Below are 17,186 nucleotides of genomic sequence, written 5' to 3' on the forward strand. Positions count from 1 at the left end.
GGATCAGATATACTACCATCTATGGCTAGAATACTGATGATGGATCAGAGATACTACCATCTATGGCTACAATACTGACGATGGATCAGAGATATTACCATATATGGCTACAATACTGATGATGGATCAGAGATATTACCATCTATGGCTACAATACTGATGATGGATCAGATATATTACCATCTATGGCTACAATACTGATGATGGATCAGAGATATTACCATCTATGGCTACAATACTGATGATGGATCAGAGATATTACCATACATGGCTACAATACTGATGATGGATCAGAGATATTACCATATATGGCTACAATACTGATGGATCAGCTCCTAGAGAGATATTACCATCTATGGCTCCACACATTGAGGCGGATTATTCTAATTCTTACCCTCTAATGCATTAAATCACTGATTTGGCACATCATTCATCACGTTAGGCTACACATCATGAAATATATTGACCAATCACAGACAGCAGCCGACAAGTAGAAAAATAGAACTGAATTGAACATGACATTAATTTAAATATGATTTAAATATTCATTTAAATATGATTTAAATATTCATTTAAATATGATTTAAATCGGCCTATAGCCTACTGTTTTATTTTATACAGTCCTCTCGGTTTGAATTTGAAGCATCTTTTTATACTTCGCTTGTTTGAATTCATGGCAGAAACCTTGTCAACTTTGTTTGTTCTGAAGTTATCGGCGGTCACAGAGAGACGGATAAACCGTGTGGTTCTATGTTCAGCAGAGATCTACTGTGTTTAAAGTGATGCACGAGAGGGAAAGCATCTAACGACGCTCTTAGCTGTTCAGCGAGTGGTCTGACTGAGGCAGGTGTTGGACCTGCGAGTGGTCTGACTGAGGCAGGTGTTGGACCTGCGAGTGGTCTGACTGAGGCAGGTGTTAGACCTGCGAGTGGTCTGACTGAGGCAGGTGTTAGACCTGCGAGTGGTCTGACCGAGGCAGGCGTTAGACCTGCGAGTGGTCTGACTGAGGCAGGCGTTAGACCAGACCTGCGAGTGGTCTGACCGAGGCAGGCGTTAGACCAGACCTGCGAGTGGTCTGACCGAGGCAGGCGTTAGACCAGACCTGCGAGTGGTCTGACCGAGGCAGGCGTTAGACCAGACCTGCGAGTGGTCTGACCGAGGCAGGCGTTAGATTAGACCTGCGAGTGGTCTGACCGAGGCAGGCGTTAGACCAGACCTGCGAGTGGTCTGACCGAGGCAGGCGTTAGATTAGACCTGCGAGTGGTCTGACCGAGGCAGGCGTTAGATTAGACCTGCGAGTGGTCTGACCGAGGCAGGCGTTAGATTAGACCTGCGAGTGGTCTGACAGAGGCAGGCGTTAGATTAGACCTGCGAGTGGTCTGACCGAGGCAGGCGTTAGATTAGACCTGCGAGTGGTCTGACCGAGGCAGGCGTTAGATTAGACCTGCGAGTGGTCTGACCGAGGCAGGCGTTAGATTAGACCTGCGAGTGGTCTGACCGAGGCAGGCGTTAGACCAGACCTGCGAGTGGTCTGACCGAGGCAGGCGTTAGATTAGACCTGCGAGTGGTCTGACCGAGGCAGGCGTTAGATTAGACCTGCGAGTGGTCTGACCGAGGCAGGCGTTAGATTAGACCTGCGAGTGGTCTGACAGAGGCAGGCGTTAGATTAGACCTGCGAGTGGTCTGACCGAGGCAGGCGTTAGATTAGACCTGCGAGTGGTCTGACCGAGGCAGGCGTTAGATTAGACCTGCGAGTGGTCTGACCGAGGCAGGCGTTAGATTAGACCTGCGAGTGGTCTGACCGAGGCAGGCGTTAGATTAGACCTGCGAGTGGTCTGACCGAGGCAGGCGTTAGATTAGACCTGCGAGTGGTCTGACCGAGGCAGGCGTTAGACCACAAGCGTTGTGAAGTGCAACAATAATTCAGTTGAGATTTAACGGTGATCCTAACGTTCGAACGATGTACTTAGACTTAAGATGGTTTGTGGAAACGGGCCCAGTACTAGTATAGGACTGTTGACACCTCTGGTCTCAGAGATCAACTTTCTCCATGTTGTTCCTGAACTCTGACCTCACTCCTCTCCTTCAGGTAAGCACCCTTGTACCTGGGACAACGGAGGCTGTTCTCACATCTGTATCGTCAAGGGAGACGGAACCACACGCTGCTCCTGTCCTGTTCATCTGGTCCTTCTGCAGAATGAACTCTCCTGTGGAGGTAGAACCCCTGACCTCTGACCCTGCGCTGCTGGTCACAGCTTTACACTTGATAGTGAACTATGAAGATAGACTGACATGAAATGATATCCCTACCGTAACACGTAGAGCATTGTGTGTTACCTGTCTCTCTTCCCCCAGAGCAGTTGTAACCTGTCTCTCCTCCCCCAGAACAGTTGTAACCTGTCTCTCCTCCCCCAGAACAGTTGTAACCTGTCTCTCCTCCCCCAGAACAGTTGTAACCTGTCTCACCTCCCCCAGAACAGTTGTAACCCGTCTCTCCTCCCCCAGAACAGTTGTAACCTGTCTCACCTCCCCCAGAACAGTTGTAACCTGTCTCTCCTCCCCCAGAACAGTTGTAACCTGTCTCACCTCCCCCAGAACAGTTGTAACCTGTCTCTCCTCTCCCAGAACAGTTGTAACCTGTCTCACCTCCCCCAGAACAGTTGTAACCCGTCTCTCCTCTCCTCCCCCAGAACAGTTGTAACCTGTCTCACCTCCCCCAGAACAGTTGTAACCTGTCTCTCCTCTCCTCCCCCAGAACAGTTGTAACCCGTCTCTCCTCTCCTCCCCCAGAACAGTTGTAACCTGTCTCACCTCCCCCAGAACAGTTGTAACCCGTCTCTCCTCTCCTCCCCCAGAACAGTTGTAACCTGTCTCACCTCCCCCAGAACAGTTGTAACCTGTCTCTCCTCTCCTCCCCCAGAACAGTTGTAACCTGTCTCTCCTCTCCTCCCCCAGAACAGTTGTAACCCGTCTCTCCTCTCCTCCCCCAGAACAGTTGTAACCCGTCTCTCCTCCCCCAGAACAGTTGTAACCTGTCTCTCCTCTCCTCCCCCAGAACAGTTGTAACCTGTCTCTCCTCTCCTCCCCCAAAACAGTTGTAACCCGTCTCCCCTCTCCTCCCCCAGAACAGTTGTAACCCGTCTCTCCTCCCCCAGAACAGTTGTAACCTGTCTCTCCTCTCCTCCCCCAGAACAGTTGTAACCTGTCTCTCCTCTCCTCCCCCAGAACAGTTGTAACCCGTCTCTCCTCTCCTCCCCCAGAACAGTTGTAACCCGTCTCTCCTCCCCCAGAACAGTTGTAACCTGTCTCTCCTCTCCTCCCCCAGAACAGTTGTAACCTGTCTCTCCTCTCCTCCCCCAGAACAGTTGTAACCTGTCTCTCCTCCCCCAGAACAGTTGTAACCCGTCTCTCCTCCCCAGAACAGTTGTAACCCGTCTCTCCTCCCCCAGAACAGTTGTAACCTGTCTCTCCTCCCCCAGAACAGTTGTAACCTGTCTCTCCTCCCCCAGAACAGTTGTAACCCGTCTCTCCTCCCCCAGAACAGTTGTAACCTGTCTCTCCTCCCCCAGAACAGTTGTAACCTGTCTCTCCTCCCCCAGAACAGTTGTAACCCGTCTCTCCTCTCCTCCCCCTGAACAGTTGTAACCCGTCTCTCCTCCCCAGAACAGTTGTAACCTGTCTCTCCTCCCCCAGAACAGTTGTAACCTGTCTCTCCTCCCCCAGAACAGTTGTAACCTGTCTCTCCTCTCCTCCCCCAGAACAGTTGTAACCTGTCTCTCCTCTCCTCCCCCAGAACAGTTGTAACCTGTCTCTCCTCCCCCAGAACAGTTGTAACCTGTCTCTCCTCCCCCAGAACAGTTGTAACCCGTCTCTCCTCCCCCAGAACAGTTGTAACCTGTCTCTCCTCTCCCAGAACAGTTGTAACTCGTCTCTCCTCCCCCAGAACAGTTGTAACCCGTCTCTCCTCCCCCAGAACCCCCCACCTGTTCTCCAGAACAGTTGTAACCTGTCTCTCCTCCCCCAGAACAGTTGTAACCCGTCTCTCCTCCCCCAGAACAGTTGTAACCCGTCTCTCCTCCCCCAGAACAGTTGTAACCCGTCTCTCCTCCCCCAGAACAGTTGTAACCCGTCTCTCCTCCCCCAGAACAGTTGTAACCTGTCTCTCCTCTCCTCCCCCAGAACAGTTGTAACCTGTCTCTCCTCCCCCAGAACAGTTGTAACCCGTCTCTCCTCCCCCAGAACAGTTGTAACCCGTCTCTCCTTCCCCAGAACCCCCCACCTGTTCTCCAGAACAGTTGTAACCTGTCTCTCCTCCCCCAGAACAGTTGTAACCTGTCTCTCCTCCCCCAGAACAGTTGTAACCCGTCTCTCCTCCCCAGAACAGTTGTAACCTGTCTCTCCTCCCCCAGAACAGTTGTAACCTGTCTCTCCTCCCCCAGAACAGTTGTAACCCGTCTCTCCTCTCCTCCCCCTGAACAGTTGTAACCTGTCTCTCCTCCCCCAGAACAGTTGTAACCTGTCTCTCCTCCCCCAGAACAGTTGTAACCTGTCTCTCCTCCCCCAGAACAGTTGTAACCTGTCTCTCCTCCCCCAGAACAGTTGTAACCTGTCTCTCCTCCCCCAGAACAGTTGTAACCTGTCTCTCCTCTCCCAGAACAGTTGTAACCTGTCTCTCCTCCCCCAGAACAGTTGTAACCTGTCTCTCCTCCCCCAGAACAGTTGTAACCTGTCTCTCCTCTCCCAGAACAGTTGTAACCTGTCTCTCCTCTCCCAGAACAGTTGTAACCTGTCTCTCCTCCCCCAGAACAGTTGTAACCTGTCTCTCCTCTCCTCCCCCAGAACAGTTGTAACCTGTCTCTCCTCCCCCAGAACAGTTGTAACCTGTCTCTCCTCCCCCAGAACAGTTGTAACCTGTCTCTCCTCCCCCAGAACAGTTGTAACCCGTCTCTCCTCCCCCAGAACAGTTGTAACCCGTCTCTCCTCCCCCAGAACAGTTGTAACCTGTCTCTCCTCCCCCAGAACAGTTGTAACCCGTCTCTCCTCCCCCAGAACAGTTGTAACCCGTCTCTCCTCCCCCAGAACCCCCCACCTGTTCTCCAGAACAGTTGTAACCTGTCTCTCCTCCCCCAGAACAGTTGTAACCCGTCTCTCCTCCCCCAGAACAGTTGTAACCTGTCTCTCCTCCCCCAGAACAGTTGTAACCTGTCTCTCCTCCCCCAGAACAGTTGTAACCTGTCTCTCCTCCCCCAGAACAGTTGTAACCCGTCTCTCCTCCCCCAGAACAGTTGTAACCCGTCTCTCCTCCCCCAGAACAGTTGTAACCTGTCTCTCCTCCCCCAGAACAGTTGTAACCCGTCTCTCCTCCCCCAGAACAGTTGTAACCCGTCTCTCCTCCCCCAGAACCCCCCACCTGTTCTCCAGAACAGTTGTAACCTGTCTCTCCTCCCCCAGAACAGTTGTAACCCGTCTCTCCTCCCCCAGAACCCCCCACCTGTTCTCCAGAACAGTTCTCCTGTGTATCCGGGGAGGTGGACTGTATTCCCCACGCGTGGCGGTGTGACGGCTACCCAGAGTGTGATGACAGCAGCGACGAGGGAGACTGTCCTGTCTGTTCAGATTCAGAGTTTCAGTGTGACTCCAGACAGTGTGTTGACCTCAGCCTCCGCTGTAACGGAGAGGTCAACTGTCAGGATCGCTCAGACGAGAACAAATGTGAAGGTAAGACAGGAACACACACAGAGAAGGAGAGACACATCTCACACACACACAGAGAGGGGGAGACACATCTCACACACACAGAGAGGGGGAGACACATCTCACACACACAGAGAGGGAGAGACACATCTCACACACACAGAGAGGGAGAGACACATCTCACACACGTGTGTGTGTTATTGAACCGGGTTAAAACCTCTCCTCTCCAGTCTAATGTAGATTACTGCTGAACCTGGTTTAACCTGGTTTAATTTATTGTTAACGTGGTTTAACCCTCTCCAGTCTAATGTAGCTTTCTTGTTAACCTGGTTTAATCTGGTTTAATTTCTTGTTAACCTGGTTTAATTTGTTGTTACCGTGGTTTAACCCTCTCCAGTCTAATGTAGATTACTGCTGAACCTGGTTTAACCTGGTTTAATTTACCGTGGTTTAACGTAGATTACTGCTGAACCTGGTTGAACCTGGTTTAAACCTGGTTTAATTTACCGTGGTTTAACCCTCTCCAGTCTAATGTAGATTACTGCTGAACCTGGTTTAACCTGGTTTAAACCTGGTTTAACCCTCTCCAGTCTAATGTAGATGACTGCTGAACCTGGTTGAACCTGGTTTAAACCTGGTTTAATTTAGCGTGGTTTAACCCTCTCCAGTCTAATGTAGATTACTGCTGAACCTGGTTTAAACCTGGTTTAAACCTGGTTTAATTTAGCGTGGTTTAACCCTCTCCAGTGCGTTGCTCTCCGGACCACTTCAGCTGTTCTAGCGGTCAGTGTGTGGGGAAACATCAGAAGTGTGACCACTCTACAGACTGCTCTGACAACTCGGACGAGATGGGCTGCTGTAAGTCTATTCAATTATAGATCTGATCCTAGGACAGTTTATCTCACGAGGAAGAGGGAGGTTTTTCTATAGTGTGTCTACATGACAGATCTGATCCTAGACCAGTTTATCTATAGTGTGTCCTCATGACAGATCTGATCCTAGACCAGTTTATCTATAGTGTGTCTACATGACAGATCTGATCCTAGACCAGTTTATCTATAGTGTGTCTACATGACAGATCTGATCCTAGACCAGTTTATCTATAGTGTGTCCTCATGACAGATCTGATCCTAGACCAGTTTATCTATAGTGTGTCTACATGACAGATCTGATCCTAGACCAGTTTTTCTATAGTGTGTCTACATGACAGATCTGATCCTAGACCAGTTTATCTATAGTGTGTCTACATGACAGATCTGATCCTAGACCAGTTTATCTATAGTGTGTCTACATGACAGATCTGATCCTAGACCAGTTTATCTATAGTGTGTCCTCATGACAGATCTGATCCTAGACCAGTTTTTCTATAGTGTGTCTACATGACAGATCTGATCCTAGACCAGTTTATCTATAGTGTGTCCTCATGACAGATCTGATCCTAGACCAGTTTATCTATAGTGTGTCTACATGACAGATCTGATCCTAGACCAGTTTATCTATAGTGTGTCTACATGACAGATCTGATCCTAGACCAGTTTTTCTATAGTGTGTCCTCATGACAGATCTGATCCTAGACCAGTTTTTCTATAGTGTGTCCTCATGACAGATCTGATCCTAGACCAGTTTATCTATAGTGTGTCTACATGACAGATCTGATCCTAGACCAGTTTATCTATAGTGTGTCTACATGACAGATCTGATCCTAGACCAGTTTATCTATAGTGTGTCTACATGACAGATCTGATCCTAGACCAGTTTATCTATAGTGTGTCTACATGACAGATCTGATCCTAGACCAGTTTATCTATAGTGTGTCTACATGACAGATCTGATCCTAGACCAGTTTATCTATAGTGTGTTCCAACTACCTGGCTTAAAGGTAGTATTTCACCTGCTGTATCTCTCAACTAAACATGGAATAATGTCCTTCTAGTAAGCCCCTCCTCTGCCCCCCCCAGACCCGACTGAAGAGCCGTCCTCCCAGCCCACCAACACCATCGGCTCCATTGTGGGGGTTGTCATGGCGCTGTTTGTGGTGGGCGCCATCTACTTGGTGTGCCAGCGCGTGCTCTGTCCCCAGATGAAGGATGACAGGGAGACGGTGACCAATGACTTGGTGGTCCACGGCCCTTCTGTTTCTCTGGGTTATGTACCTCACCCTGCCTCTCTGTCCGGGTCTCTGCCAGGTAGGACCGCTCGCCACACCACACAGACAGATGGATCAGCTCCTAGAGAGATATCACCATCTATAGCTACAATCTGCATGTGACCAATACAATTTGATGAGACACCCCAGTCCAAACCTCATAACCCCCAGTCCAAACCTCATAACCCCCAGTCCAAACCTCATAACCCCCAGTCCGAACCTCATAACCCCCAGTCCGAACCTCATAACCCCCAGTCCGAACCTCATAACCCCCAGTCCGAACCTCATAACCCCCAGTCCGAACCTCATAACCCCCAGTCCGAACCTCATAACCCCCAGTCCGAACCTCATAACCCCCAGTCCAAACCTCATAACCCCCAGTCCAAACCTCATGCCCCCAGTCCAAACCTCATGACCCCAGTCCGAACCTCATGACCCCAGTCCGAACCTCATGACCCCAGTCCGAACCTCATGACCCCAGTCCGAACCTCATGACCCCAGTCCGAACCTCATGACCCCAGTCCGAACCTCATGACCCCAGTCCGAACCTCATGACCCCAGTCCGAACCCCAGTCCGAACCTCAAGACCCCAGTCCGAACCTCATAACCCCCAGTCCGAACCTCATGCCCCCAGTCCAAACCTCATGACCCCAGTCCGAACCTCATGACCCCAGTCCGAACCTCATGACCCCAGTCCGAACCTCATGACCCCAGTCCGAACCTCATGACCCCAGTCCGAACCTCATGACCCCAGTCCGAACCTCATGACCCCAGTCCGAACCTCCGAACCCCAGTCCGAACCTCATGACCCCAGTCCGAACCTCATGACCCCAGTCCGAACCTCATGACCCCAGTCCGAACCTCATGACCCCAGTCCGAACCTCATAACCCCAGTCCGAACCTGTTTACTGTTCGTGTTATATGAGAAATACTTGATTGTCTTTATTATTGACTCCTGCTACTTTGTGTTGTTGACTCTTGCTACTTTGTTGTTATTGACTCCTGCTACTTTGTTGTTATTGACTCCTGCTACTTTGTTGTTATTGACTCCTGCTACTTTGTTGTTATTGACTCCTGCTACTTTGTGTTGTCTTCAGGTATGTCCAGGGGGAAGTCTGTGATTGGTTCGTTGAGCATCATGGGCGGGTCCAGTGGCCCCCCTTACGACCGCGCCCACGTAACTGGAGCCTCCTCCTCAAGCTCCTCCTCCACCAAGGGCACGTACTTCCCCCCGGTACGACACACACACACCCCTCTTACAGACACACACACACACACACACCTCTTACACACACACACACACACACCTCTTACACACACACACACACACACCACCTTACACACACACGCACACCTTACAGACACACACACACACCACCTTACACACACACACACCACCTTACACACACACACACACCACCTTACACACACACACACCTTACACACACACACACCACCTTACACACACACACACCACCTTACACACACACACACACCTTACACGCACACCTTACAGACACACACACACCTTACACACACACACACCACCTTACACACACACACACCACCTTACACACACACACACACCTTACACACACACGCACACCTTACAGACACACACACACCTTACAGCGGTCTAAGTTACTGCATGTCAGTGCTTGAGGCGTTACTGCAGACCCTGGTTTGAATCCTGGCTGTTTCACAACCGGCCGTGATTGGGAGTCCCATAGGGCGGGGCACAATTGGCCCACAGCGCCGTCTGGTTTGGCCGTCATTGTAAATAATAATTTGTTCTTAACTGACTTGCCTAGATAAATAAAGGGTCAATTAAAAAATACAGACTCACACTTTAAACCAGTGTTAATTTCGTCAACAAAAAAATTGTGACTTAAATTTTGGTCAAACTTGTATTTTTCTGTGGCAATTGACAAGACTATAACTGACTGAGTGGACCAGGAAAAGATGGACTGACTAAATGCATATCGCCAGGCGCCTCCCCTGCTTCCCCGAACCAGTCCCCACCAGTAATCTAGTTAGCTTCCCTTTTCCTGGTTAACCAACACAACCTGCATTACCAAATGAGAAACTATAGCAGCATTGAGTTGAATAACAGGTATGTTTTAATGAGAAACTATATCAGCATTGAGTTGAATAACAGGTATGTTTTAATGAGAAACTATATCAGCATTGAGTTGAATAACAGGTATGTTTTAATGAGAAACTATATCAGCATTGAGTTGAATAACAGGTATGTTTTAATGAGAAACTATAGCAGCATTGAGTTGAATAACAGGTATGTTTTAATGAGAAACTATATCAGCATTGAGTTGAATAACAGGTATGTTTTAATGAGAAACTATATCAGCATTGAGTTGAATAACAGGTATGTTCTAATGAGAAACTATATCAGCATTGAGTTGAATAACAGGTATGTTTTAATCAAATCAAATCAAATCAAATTTTATTTGTCACATACACATGGTTAGCAGATGTTAATGCGAGTGTAGCGAAATGCTTGTGCTTCTAGTTCCGACAATGCAGTAATAACAAGTAATCTAACTAACAATTCCAAAACTACTGTCTTGTACACAGTGTAAGGGGATAAAGAATATGTACATAAGGATATATGAATGAGTGATGGTACAGAGCAGCATAGGCAAGATACAGTAGATGGTATCGGGTACAGTATGTACAAATGAGATGAGTATGTAAACAAAGTGGCATAGTATAGTATAAAGTGGCTAGTGATACATGTATTACATAAGGATACCGTCGATGTTATAGAGTACAGTATATACGTATGCGTATGAGATGAATAATGTAGGGTAAGTAACATTTATATAAGGTAGCATTGTTTAAAGTGGCTAGTGATATATTTACATCATTTCCCATCAATTCCCATTATTAAAGTGGCTGGAGTTGAGTCAGTGTCAGTGTGTTGGCAGCAGCCACTCAGTGTTAGTGGTGGCTGTTTAACAGTCTGATGGCCTTGAGATAGAAGCTGTTTTTCAGTCTCTCGGTCCCAGCTTTGATGCACCTGTACTGACCTCGCCTTCTGGATGATAGCGGGGTGAACAGGCAGTGGCTCGGGTGGTTGATGTCCTTGATGATCTTTATGGCCTTCCTGTGACATCGGGTGGTGTAGGTGTCCTGGAGGGCAGGTAGTTTGCCCCCGGTGATGCGTTGTGCAGACCTCACTACCCTCTGGAGAGCCTTACGGTTGAGGGCGGTGCAGTTGCCATACCAGGCGGTGATACAGCCCGCCAGGATGCTCTCGATTGTGCATCTGTAGAAGTTTGTGAGTGCTTTTGGTGACAAGCCGAATTTCTTCAGCCTCCTGAGGTTGAAGAGGCGCTGCTGCGCCTTCTTCACGATGCTGTCTGTGTGAGTGGACCAATTCAGTTTGTCTGTGATGTGTATGCCGAGGAACTTAAAACTTGCTACCCTCTCCACTACTGTTCCATCGATGTGGATAGGGGGGTGTTCCCTCTGCTGTTTCCTGAAGTCCACAATCATCTCCTTAGTTTTGTTGACGTTGAGTGTGAGGTTGTTTTCCTGACACCACACTCCGAGGGCCCTCACCTCCTCCCTGTAGGCCGTCTCATCGTTGTTGGTAATCAAGCCTACCACTGTTGTGTCGTCCGCAAACTTGATGATTGAGTTGGAGGCGTGCGTGGCCACGCAGTCGTGGGTGAACAGGGAGTACAGGAGAGGGCTCAGAACGCAACCTTGTGGGGCCCCAGTGTTGAGGATCAGCGGGGAGGAGATGTTGTTGCCTACCCTCACCACCTGGGGGCGGCCCGTCAGGAAGTCCAGTACCCAGTTGCACAGGGCGGGGTCGAGACCCAGGGTCTCGAGCTTGGTGACGAGCTTGGAGGGTACTATGGTGTTGAATGCCGAGCTGTAGTCGATGAACAGCATTCTCACATAGGTATTCCTCTTGTCCAGATGGGTTAGGGCAGTGTGCAGTGTGGTTGAGATTGCATCGTCTGTGGACCTATTTGGGCGGTAAGCAAATTGGAGTGGGTCTAGGTTGTCAGGTAGGGTGGAGGTGATATGGTCCTTGACTAGTCTCTCAAAGCACTTCATGATGACGGATGTGAGTGCTACGGGGCGGTAGTCATTTAGCTCAGTTACCTTAGCTTTCTTGGGAACAGGAACAATGGTGGCCCTCTTGAAGCATGTGGGAACAGCAGACTGGTATAGGGATTGATTGAATATGTCCGTAAACACACCGGCCAGCTGGTCTGGCCGGTGAGAAACTATATCAGCATTGAGTTGAATAACAGGTATGTTTTAATGAGAAACTATATCAGCATTGAGTTGAATAACAGGTATGTTTTAATGAGAAACTATATCAGCATTGAGTTGAATAACAGGTATGTTCTAATGAGAAACTATATCAACATTGAGTTGAATAACAGGTATGTTTTAATGAGAAACTATATCAGCATTGAGTTGAATAACAGGTATGTTTTAATGAGAAACTATATCAGCATTGAGTTGAATAACAGGTATGTTCTAATGAGAAACTATATCAGCATTGAGTTGAATAACAGGTATGTTTTAATGAGAAACTATATCAGCATTGAGTTGAATAACAGGTATGTTTTAATGAGAAACTATAGCAGCATTGAGTTGAATAACAGGTATGTTTTAATGAGAAACTATATCAGCATTGAGTTGAATAACAGGTATGTTTTAATGAGAAACTATATCAACATTGAGTTGAATAACAGGTATGTTCTAATGAGAAACTATATCAGTATTGAGTTGAATAACAGGTATGTTTTAATGAGAAACTATATCAGCATTGAGTTGAATAACAGGTATGTTTTAATGAGAAACTATATCAGCATTGAGTTGAATAACAGGTATGTTCTAATGAGAAACTATATCAGCATTGAGTTGAATAACAGGTATGTTTTAATGAGAAACTATATCAGCATTGAGTTGAATAACAGGTATGTTCTAATGAGAAACTATATCAGCATTGAGTTGAATAACAGGTATGTTTTAATGAGAAACTATATCAGCATTGAGTTGAATAACAGGTATGTTCTAATGAGAAACTATATCAGCATTGAGTTGAATAACAGGTATGTTCTAATGAGAAACTATATCAGCATTGAGTTGAATAGTTAAACAACAGTCCAGGTATGTTCTTCTCTCCCTTGAGTCTAGAAAAGTAGGCCGTCTTTCAATTTGTAGTCTCACTCAACCCTCCCACCTAGCCTACTGCATTTCATAGCCAGGTCCCCTCAACCCTCCCACCTTGCCTACTGCGTTTCATAGCCAGGGCCCCTCAAACCTCCCACTTAGCCTACTGCGTTTCATAGCCAGGCCCCTCAACCCTCCCACTTAGCCTACTGCGTTTCATAGCCAGGCCCCTCAACCCTCCCACTTAGCCTACTGCGTTTCATAGCCAGGCCCCTCAACCCTCCCACTTAGCCTACTGCGTTTCATAGCCAGGTCCCCTCAACCCTCCCACTTAGCCTACTGCGTTTCATAGCCAGGTCCCCTCAACCCTCCCACTTAGCCTACTGCGTTTCATAGCCAGGCCCCTCAACCCTCCCACTTAGCCTACTGCGTTTCATAGCCAGGGTCCCCTCAACCCTCCCACCTAGCCTACTGCATTTCATAGCCAGGTCCCCTCAACCCTCCCACTTAGCCTACTGCGTTTCATAGCCAGGTCCCCTCAACCCTCCCACCTAGCCTACTGCGTTTCATAGCCAGGTCCCCTCAACCCTCCCACTTAGCCTACTGCGTTTCATAGCCAGGTCCCCTCAACCCTCCCACCTAGCCTACTGCGTTTCATAGCCAGGTCCCCTCAACCCTCCCACTTAGCCTACTGCGTTTCATAGCCAGGGCCCCTCAACCCTCCCACCTAGCCTACTGCGTTTCATAGCCAGGTCCCCTCAACCCTCCCACCTAGCCTACTGCGTTTCATAGCCAGGTCCCCTCAACCCTCCCACCTAGCCTACTGCGTTTCATAGCCAGGTCCCCTCAACCCTCCCACCTAGCCTACTGCGTTTCATAGCCAGGTCCCCTCAACCCTCCCACCTAGCCTACTGCGTTTCATAGCCAGGACCCCTCAACCCTCCCACTTAGCCTACTGCGTTTCATAGCCAGGTTCTGGCCCGTACCGTTCAAAAGAAATGACTCATAATAAGGGCAGTTCTGAAACTAGACTCCTGGCGAACCGGACCATTAACCATTTGTTTAGGCTCAACCTAGTTCAGGTATGTTACCTCATTAGGGGCGCGTTCAGCACGACTAGTTCAGTTATGTTACCTCATTAGGGGAGCGTTCAGCACGACTAGTTCAGGTATGTTACCTCATTAGGGGCGCGTTCAGCACAACTAGTTCAGGTATGTTACCTCATTAGGGGAGCGTTCAGCACGACTAGTTCAGTTATGTTACCTCATTAGGGGAGCGTTCAGCACGACTAGTTCAGGTATGTTACCTCATTAGGGGCGCGTTCAGCACAACTAGTTCAGTTATGTTACCTCATTAGGGGAGCGTTCAGCACGACTAGTTCAGTTATGTTACCTCATTAGGGTCGGGTTCAGCACGACTAGTTCAGTTATGTTACCTCATTAGGGGAGCGTTCAGCACGACTAGTTCAGGTATGTTACCTCATTAGGGGCGCGTTCAGCACAACTAGTTCAGTTATGTTACCTCATTAGGGGAGCGTTCAGCACGACTAGTTCAGTTATGTTACCTCATTAGGGGAGCGTTCAGCACGACTAGTTCAGTTATGTTACCTCATTAGGGGAGCGTTCAGCACGACTAGTTCAGTTATGTTACCTCATTAGGGGAGCGTTCAGCACGACTAGTTCAGTTATGTTACCTCATTAGGGGAGCGTTCAGCACGACTAGTTCAGTTATGTTACCTCATTAGGGGAGCGTTCAGCACGACTAGTTCAGTTATGTTACCTCATTAGGGGAGCGTTCAGCACAACTAGTTCAGTTATGTTACCTCATTAGGGGAGCGTTCAGCACGACTAGTTCAGTTATGTTACCTCATTAGGGGAGCGTTCAGCACAACTAGTTCAGTTATGTTACCTCATTAGGGTCGGGTTCAGCACGACTAGTTCAGTTATGTTACCTCATTAGGGGAGCGTTCAGCACGACTAGTTCAGGTATGTTACCTCATTAGGGGCGCGTTCAGCACAACGCACTGCTGTTACTGTTTATTATCTATCCTGATTGTCTAGTCACTTTACCCCTACCTACATGTACATATTACCTCAACTACCTGGTACCCCTGCGCGTTGACTTGGTACTGGTACCCCTGCACGTTGACCCGGTACTGGTACCCCTGCGCGTTGACCCGGTACTGGTACCCCTGCGCGTTGACCCGGTACTGGTACCCCTGCGCGTTGACCCGGTCCTGGTACCTCTGCGCGTTGACCCGGTACTGGTACCCCTGCGCGTTGACCCGGTACTGGTACCCCTGCGCGTTGACCCGGTACTGGTACCCCTGCGCTTTGACCCGGTACTGGTACCCCTGCATGTTGACCCGGTACTGGTACCCCTGCGCGTTGACCCGGTACTGGTACCCCTGCGCTTTGACCCGGTACTGGTACCCCTGCGCTTTGATCCGGTACTGGTACCCCTGCATGTTGACCCGGTACTGGTACCCCTGCATGTTGACCCGGTACTGGTACCCCTGCATGTTGACCCGGTACTGGTACCCCTGCATGTTGACTGTTATTTTATTGTGTTACATTTTCCTTTATTTATTCACATTTTAACTGCATTGTGGGAAATACTTCATAAGTCAACATCTCACTGTGAAGTTTACACCTGCTGTATTTGGCTCATGTGATGAATAACGATTTGATTTTAAACTTTTCTCTCCATGTCTGTCTTTCTCCTCTCCTCTCCTCTCCTCTCCTCTCCTCTCCTCTCCTCTCCTCTCCTCTCCTCTCCTCTCCTCTCCTCTCCTCTCCTCTCCTCTCCTCTCCTCTCCTCTCCTCTCCTCTCCTCTCCTCTCCTCTCCTCTCCTCTCCTCTCCTCTCCTCTCTCCCCTTCCTCCATCCATCCCTCTGTCTCCTCTCCAGATCCTGAACCCTCCTCCATCTCCTGCGACCATCAGGTCTCAGTACACCATGGAGTTTGGCTACTCCTCCAACAGCCCGTCAACGCACCGTTCATACAGGTAACCCTCTGCTCCTCGCCACGGTTGTCTCTCCCCGCCACGGTTGTCTCTCCCCGCCACGGTTGTCTCTCCCCGCCACGGTTGTCTCTCCCCGCCACGGTTGTCTCTCCCCGCCACGGTTGTCTCTCCGTGCCACGGAGAGCCGCCACGGTTGTCTCTCCATGCCACGATTGTCTCTCCTCGCCACGGTTGTCTCTCCCCGCCACGGTTGTCTCTCCCCGCCACGGTTGTCTCTCCCCGCCACGGTTGTCTCTCCCCGCCACGGTTGTCTCTCCTCGCCACGGTTGTCTCTCCTCGCCACGGTTGTCTCTCCTCGCCACGGTTGTCTCTCCTCGCCACGGTTGTCTCTCCTCGCCACGGTTGTCTCTCATTATAGTAATGATATAATGTTGATATTATAGTAATGATATAATGTTAATATTATAGTAGTAATATAATGTTATAGTAATGATATTATGTTAATATTATAGTAGTAATATAATGTTAATATTATAGTAGTAATATAATGTTAATATTATAGTAGTAATATAATGTTAATATTATAGTAATATAATGTTAATATTATAGTAGTAATATTATGTTAATATTATAGTAGTAATATAATGTTAATATTATAGTAGTAATATAATGTTAATATTATAGTAGTAATATAATGTTAATATTATAGTAATATAATGTTATATTATAGTAATATAATGTTATATTATAGTGATAATATAATGTTAATATTATAGTAGTAATATAATGTTAATATTATAGTAGTAATATAATGTTAATATTATAGTAGTAATATAATGTTAATATTATAGTAATATAATGTTATATTATAGTAATATAATGTTATATTATAGTGATAATATAATGTTAATATTATAGTAGTAATATAATGTTAATATTATAGTAGTAATATAATGTTAATATTATAGTAGTAATATAATGTTATATTATAGTAATATAATGTTATGTTATAGTAGTAATATAATGTTATGTTATAGTAGTAATATAATGTTAATGTTATAGTAGTAATATAATGTTATATTATAGTAATAATATAGTGTTAATATTATAGTAATATTGTATTATAGTAATAATATAGTGTTAATATTATAGTAATATTGTATTATAGTAATAATATAATGTTATATAATGTTATATTATTGTAATAATGTAGTGTTTATA

The 17,186-nt window shown here is 47.5% G+C and overlaps 1 protein-coding gene across 2 annotated transcripts in view; it reads left to right on the plus strand.

Annotated features, from left to right (window-relative positions):
- The window catches only part of LOC118936541 (low-density lipoprotein receptor-related protein 6-like), an 80,953-nt gene that overhangs the window by 60,053 nt on the left and 3,714 nt on the right, over positions 1-17,186 (plus strand). For both annotated transcript variants that reach the window (XM_036945514.1, XM_036945515.1), the window contains 6 exons: positions 2,090-2,215; positions 5,482-5,718; positions 6,442-6,552; positions 7,653-7,880; positions 8,938-9,074; positions 15,910-16,007. In XM_036945514.1, the coding sequence (XP_036801409.1) occupies positions 2,090-2,215; positions 5,482-5,718; positions 6,442-6,552; positions 7,653-7,880; positions 8,938-9,074; positions 15,910-16,007 (937 nt within the window). The remainder of the gene's footprint in view (positions 1-2,089; positions 2,216-5,481; positions 5,719-6,441; positions 6,553-7,652; positions 7,881-8,937; positions 9,075-15,909; positions 16,008-17,186) is intronic.

The sequence above is a fragment of the Oncorhynchus mykiss genome, chromosome 15 (genome assembly GCF_013265735.2).
Source record: "Oncorhynchus mykiss isolate Arlee chromosome 15, USDA_OmykA_1.1, whole genome shotgun sequence".
Lineage (NCBI taxonomy): Eukaryota > Metazoa > Chordata > Actinopteri > Salmoniformes > Salmonidae > Oncorhynchus > Oncorhynchus mykiss.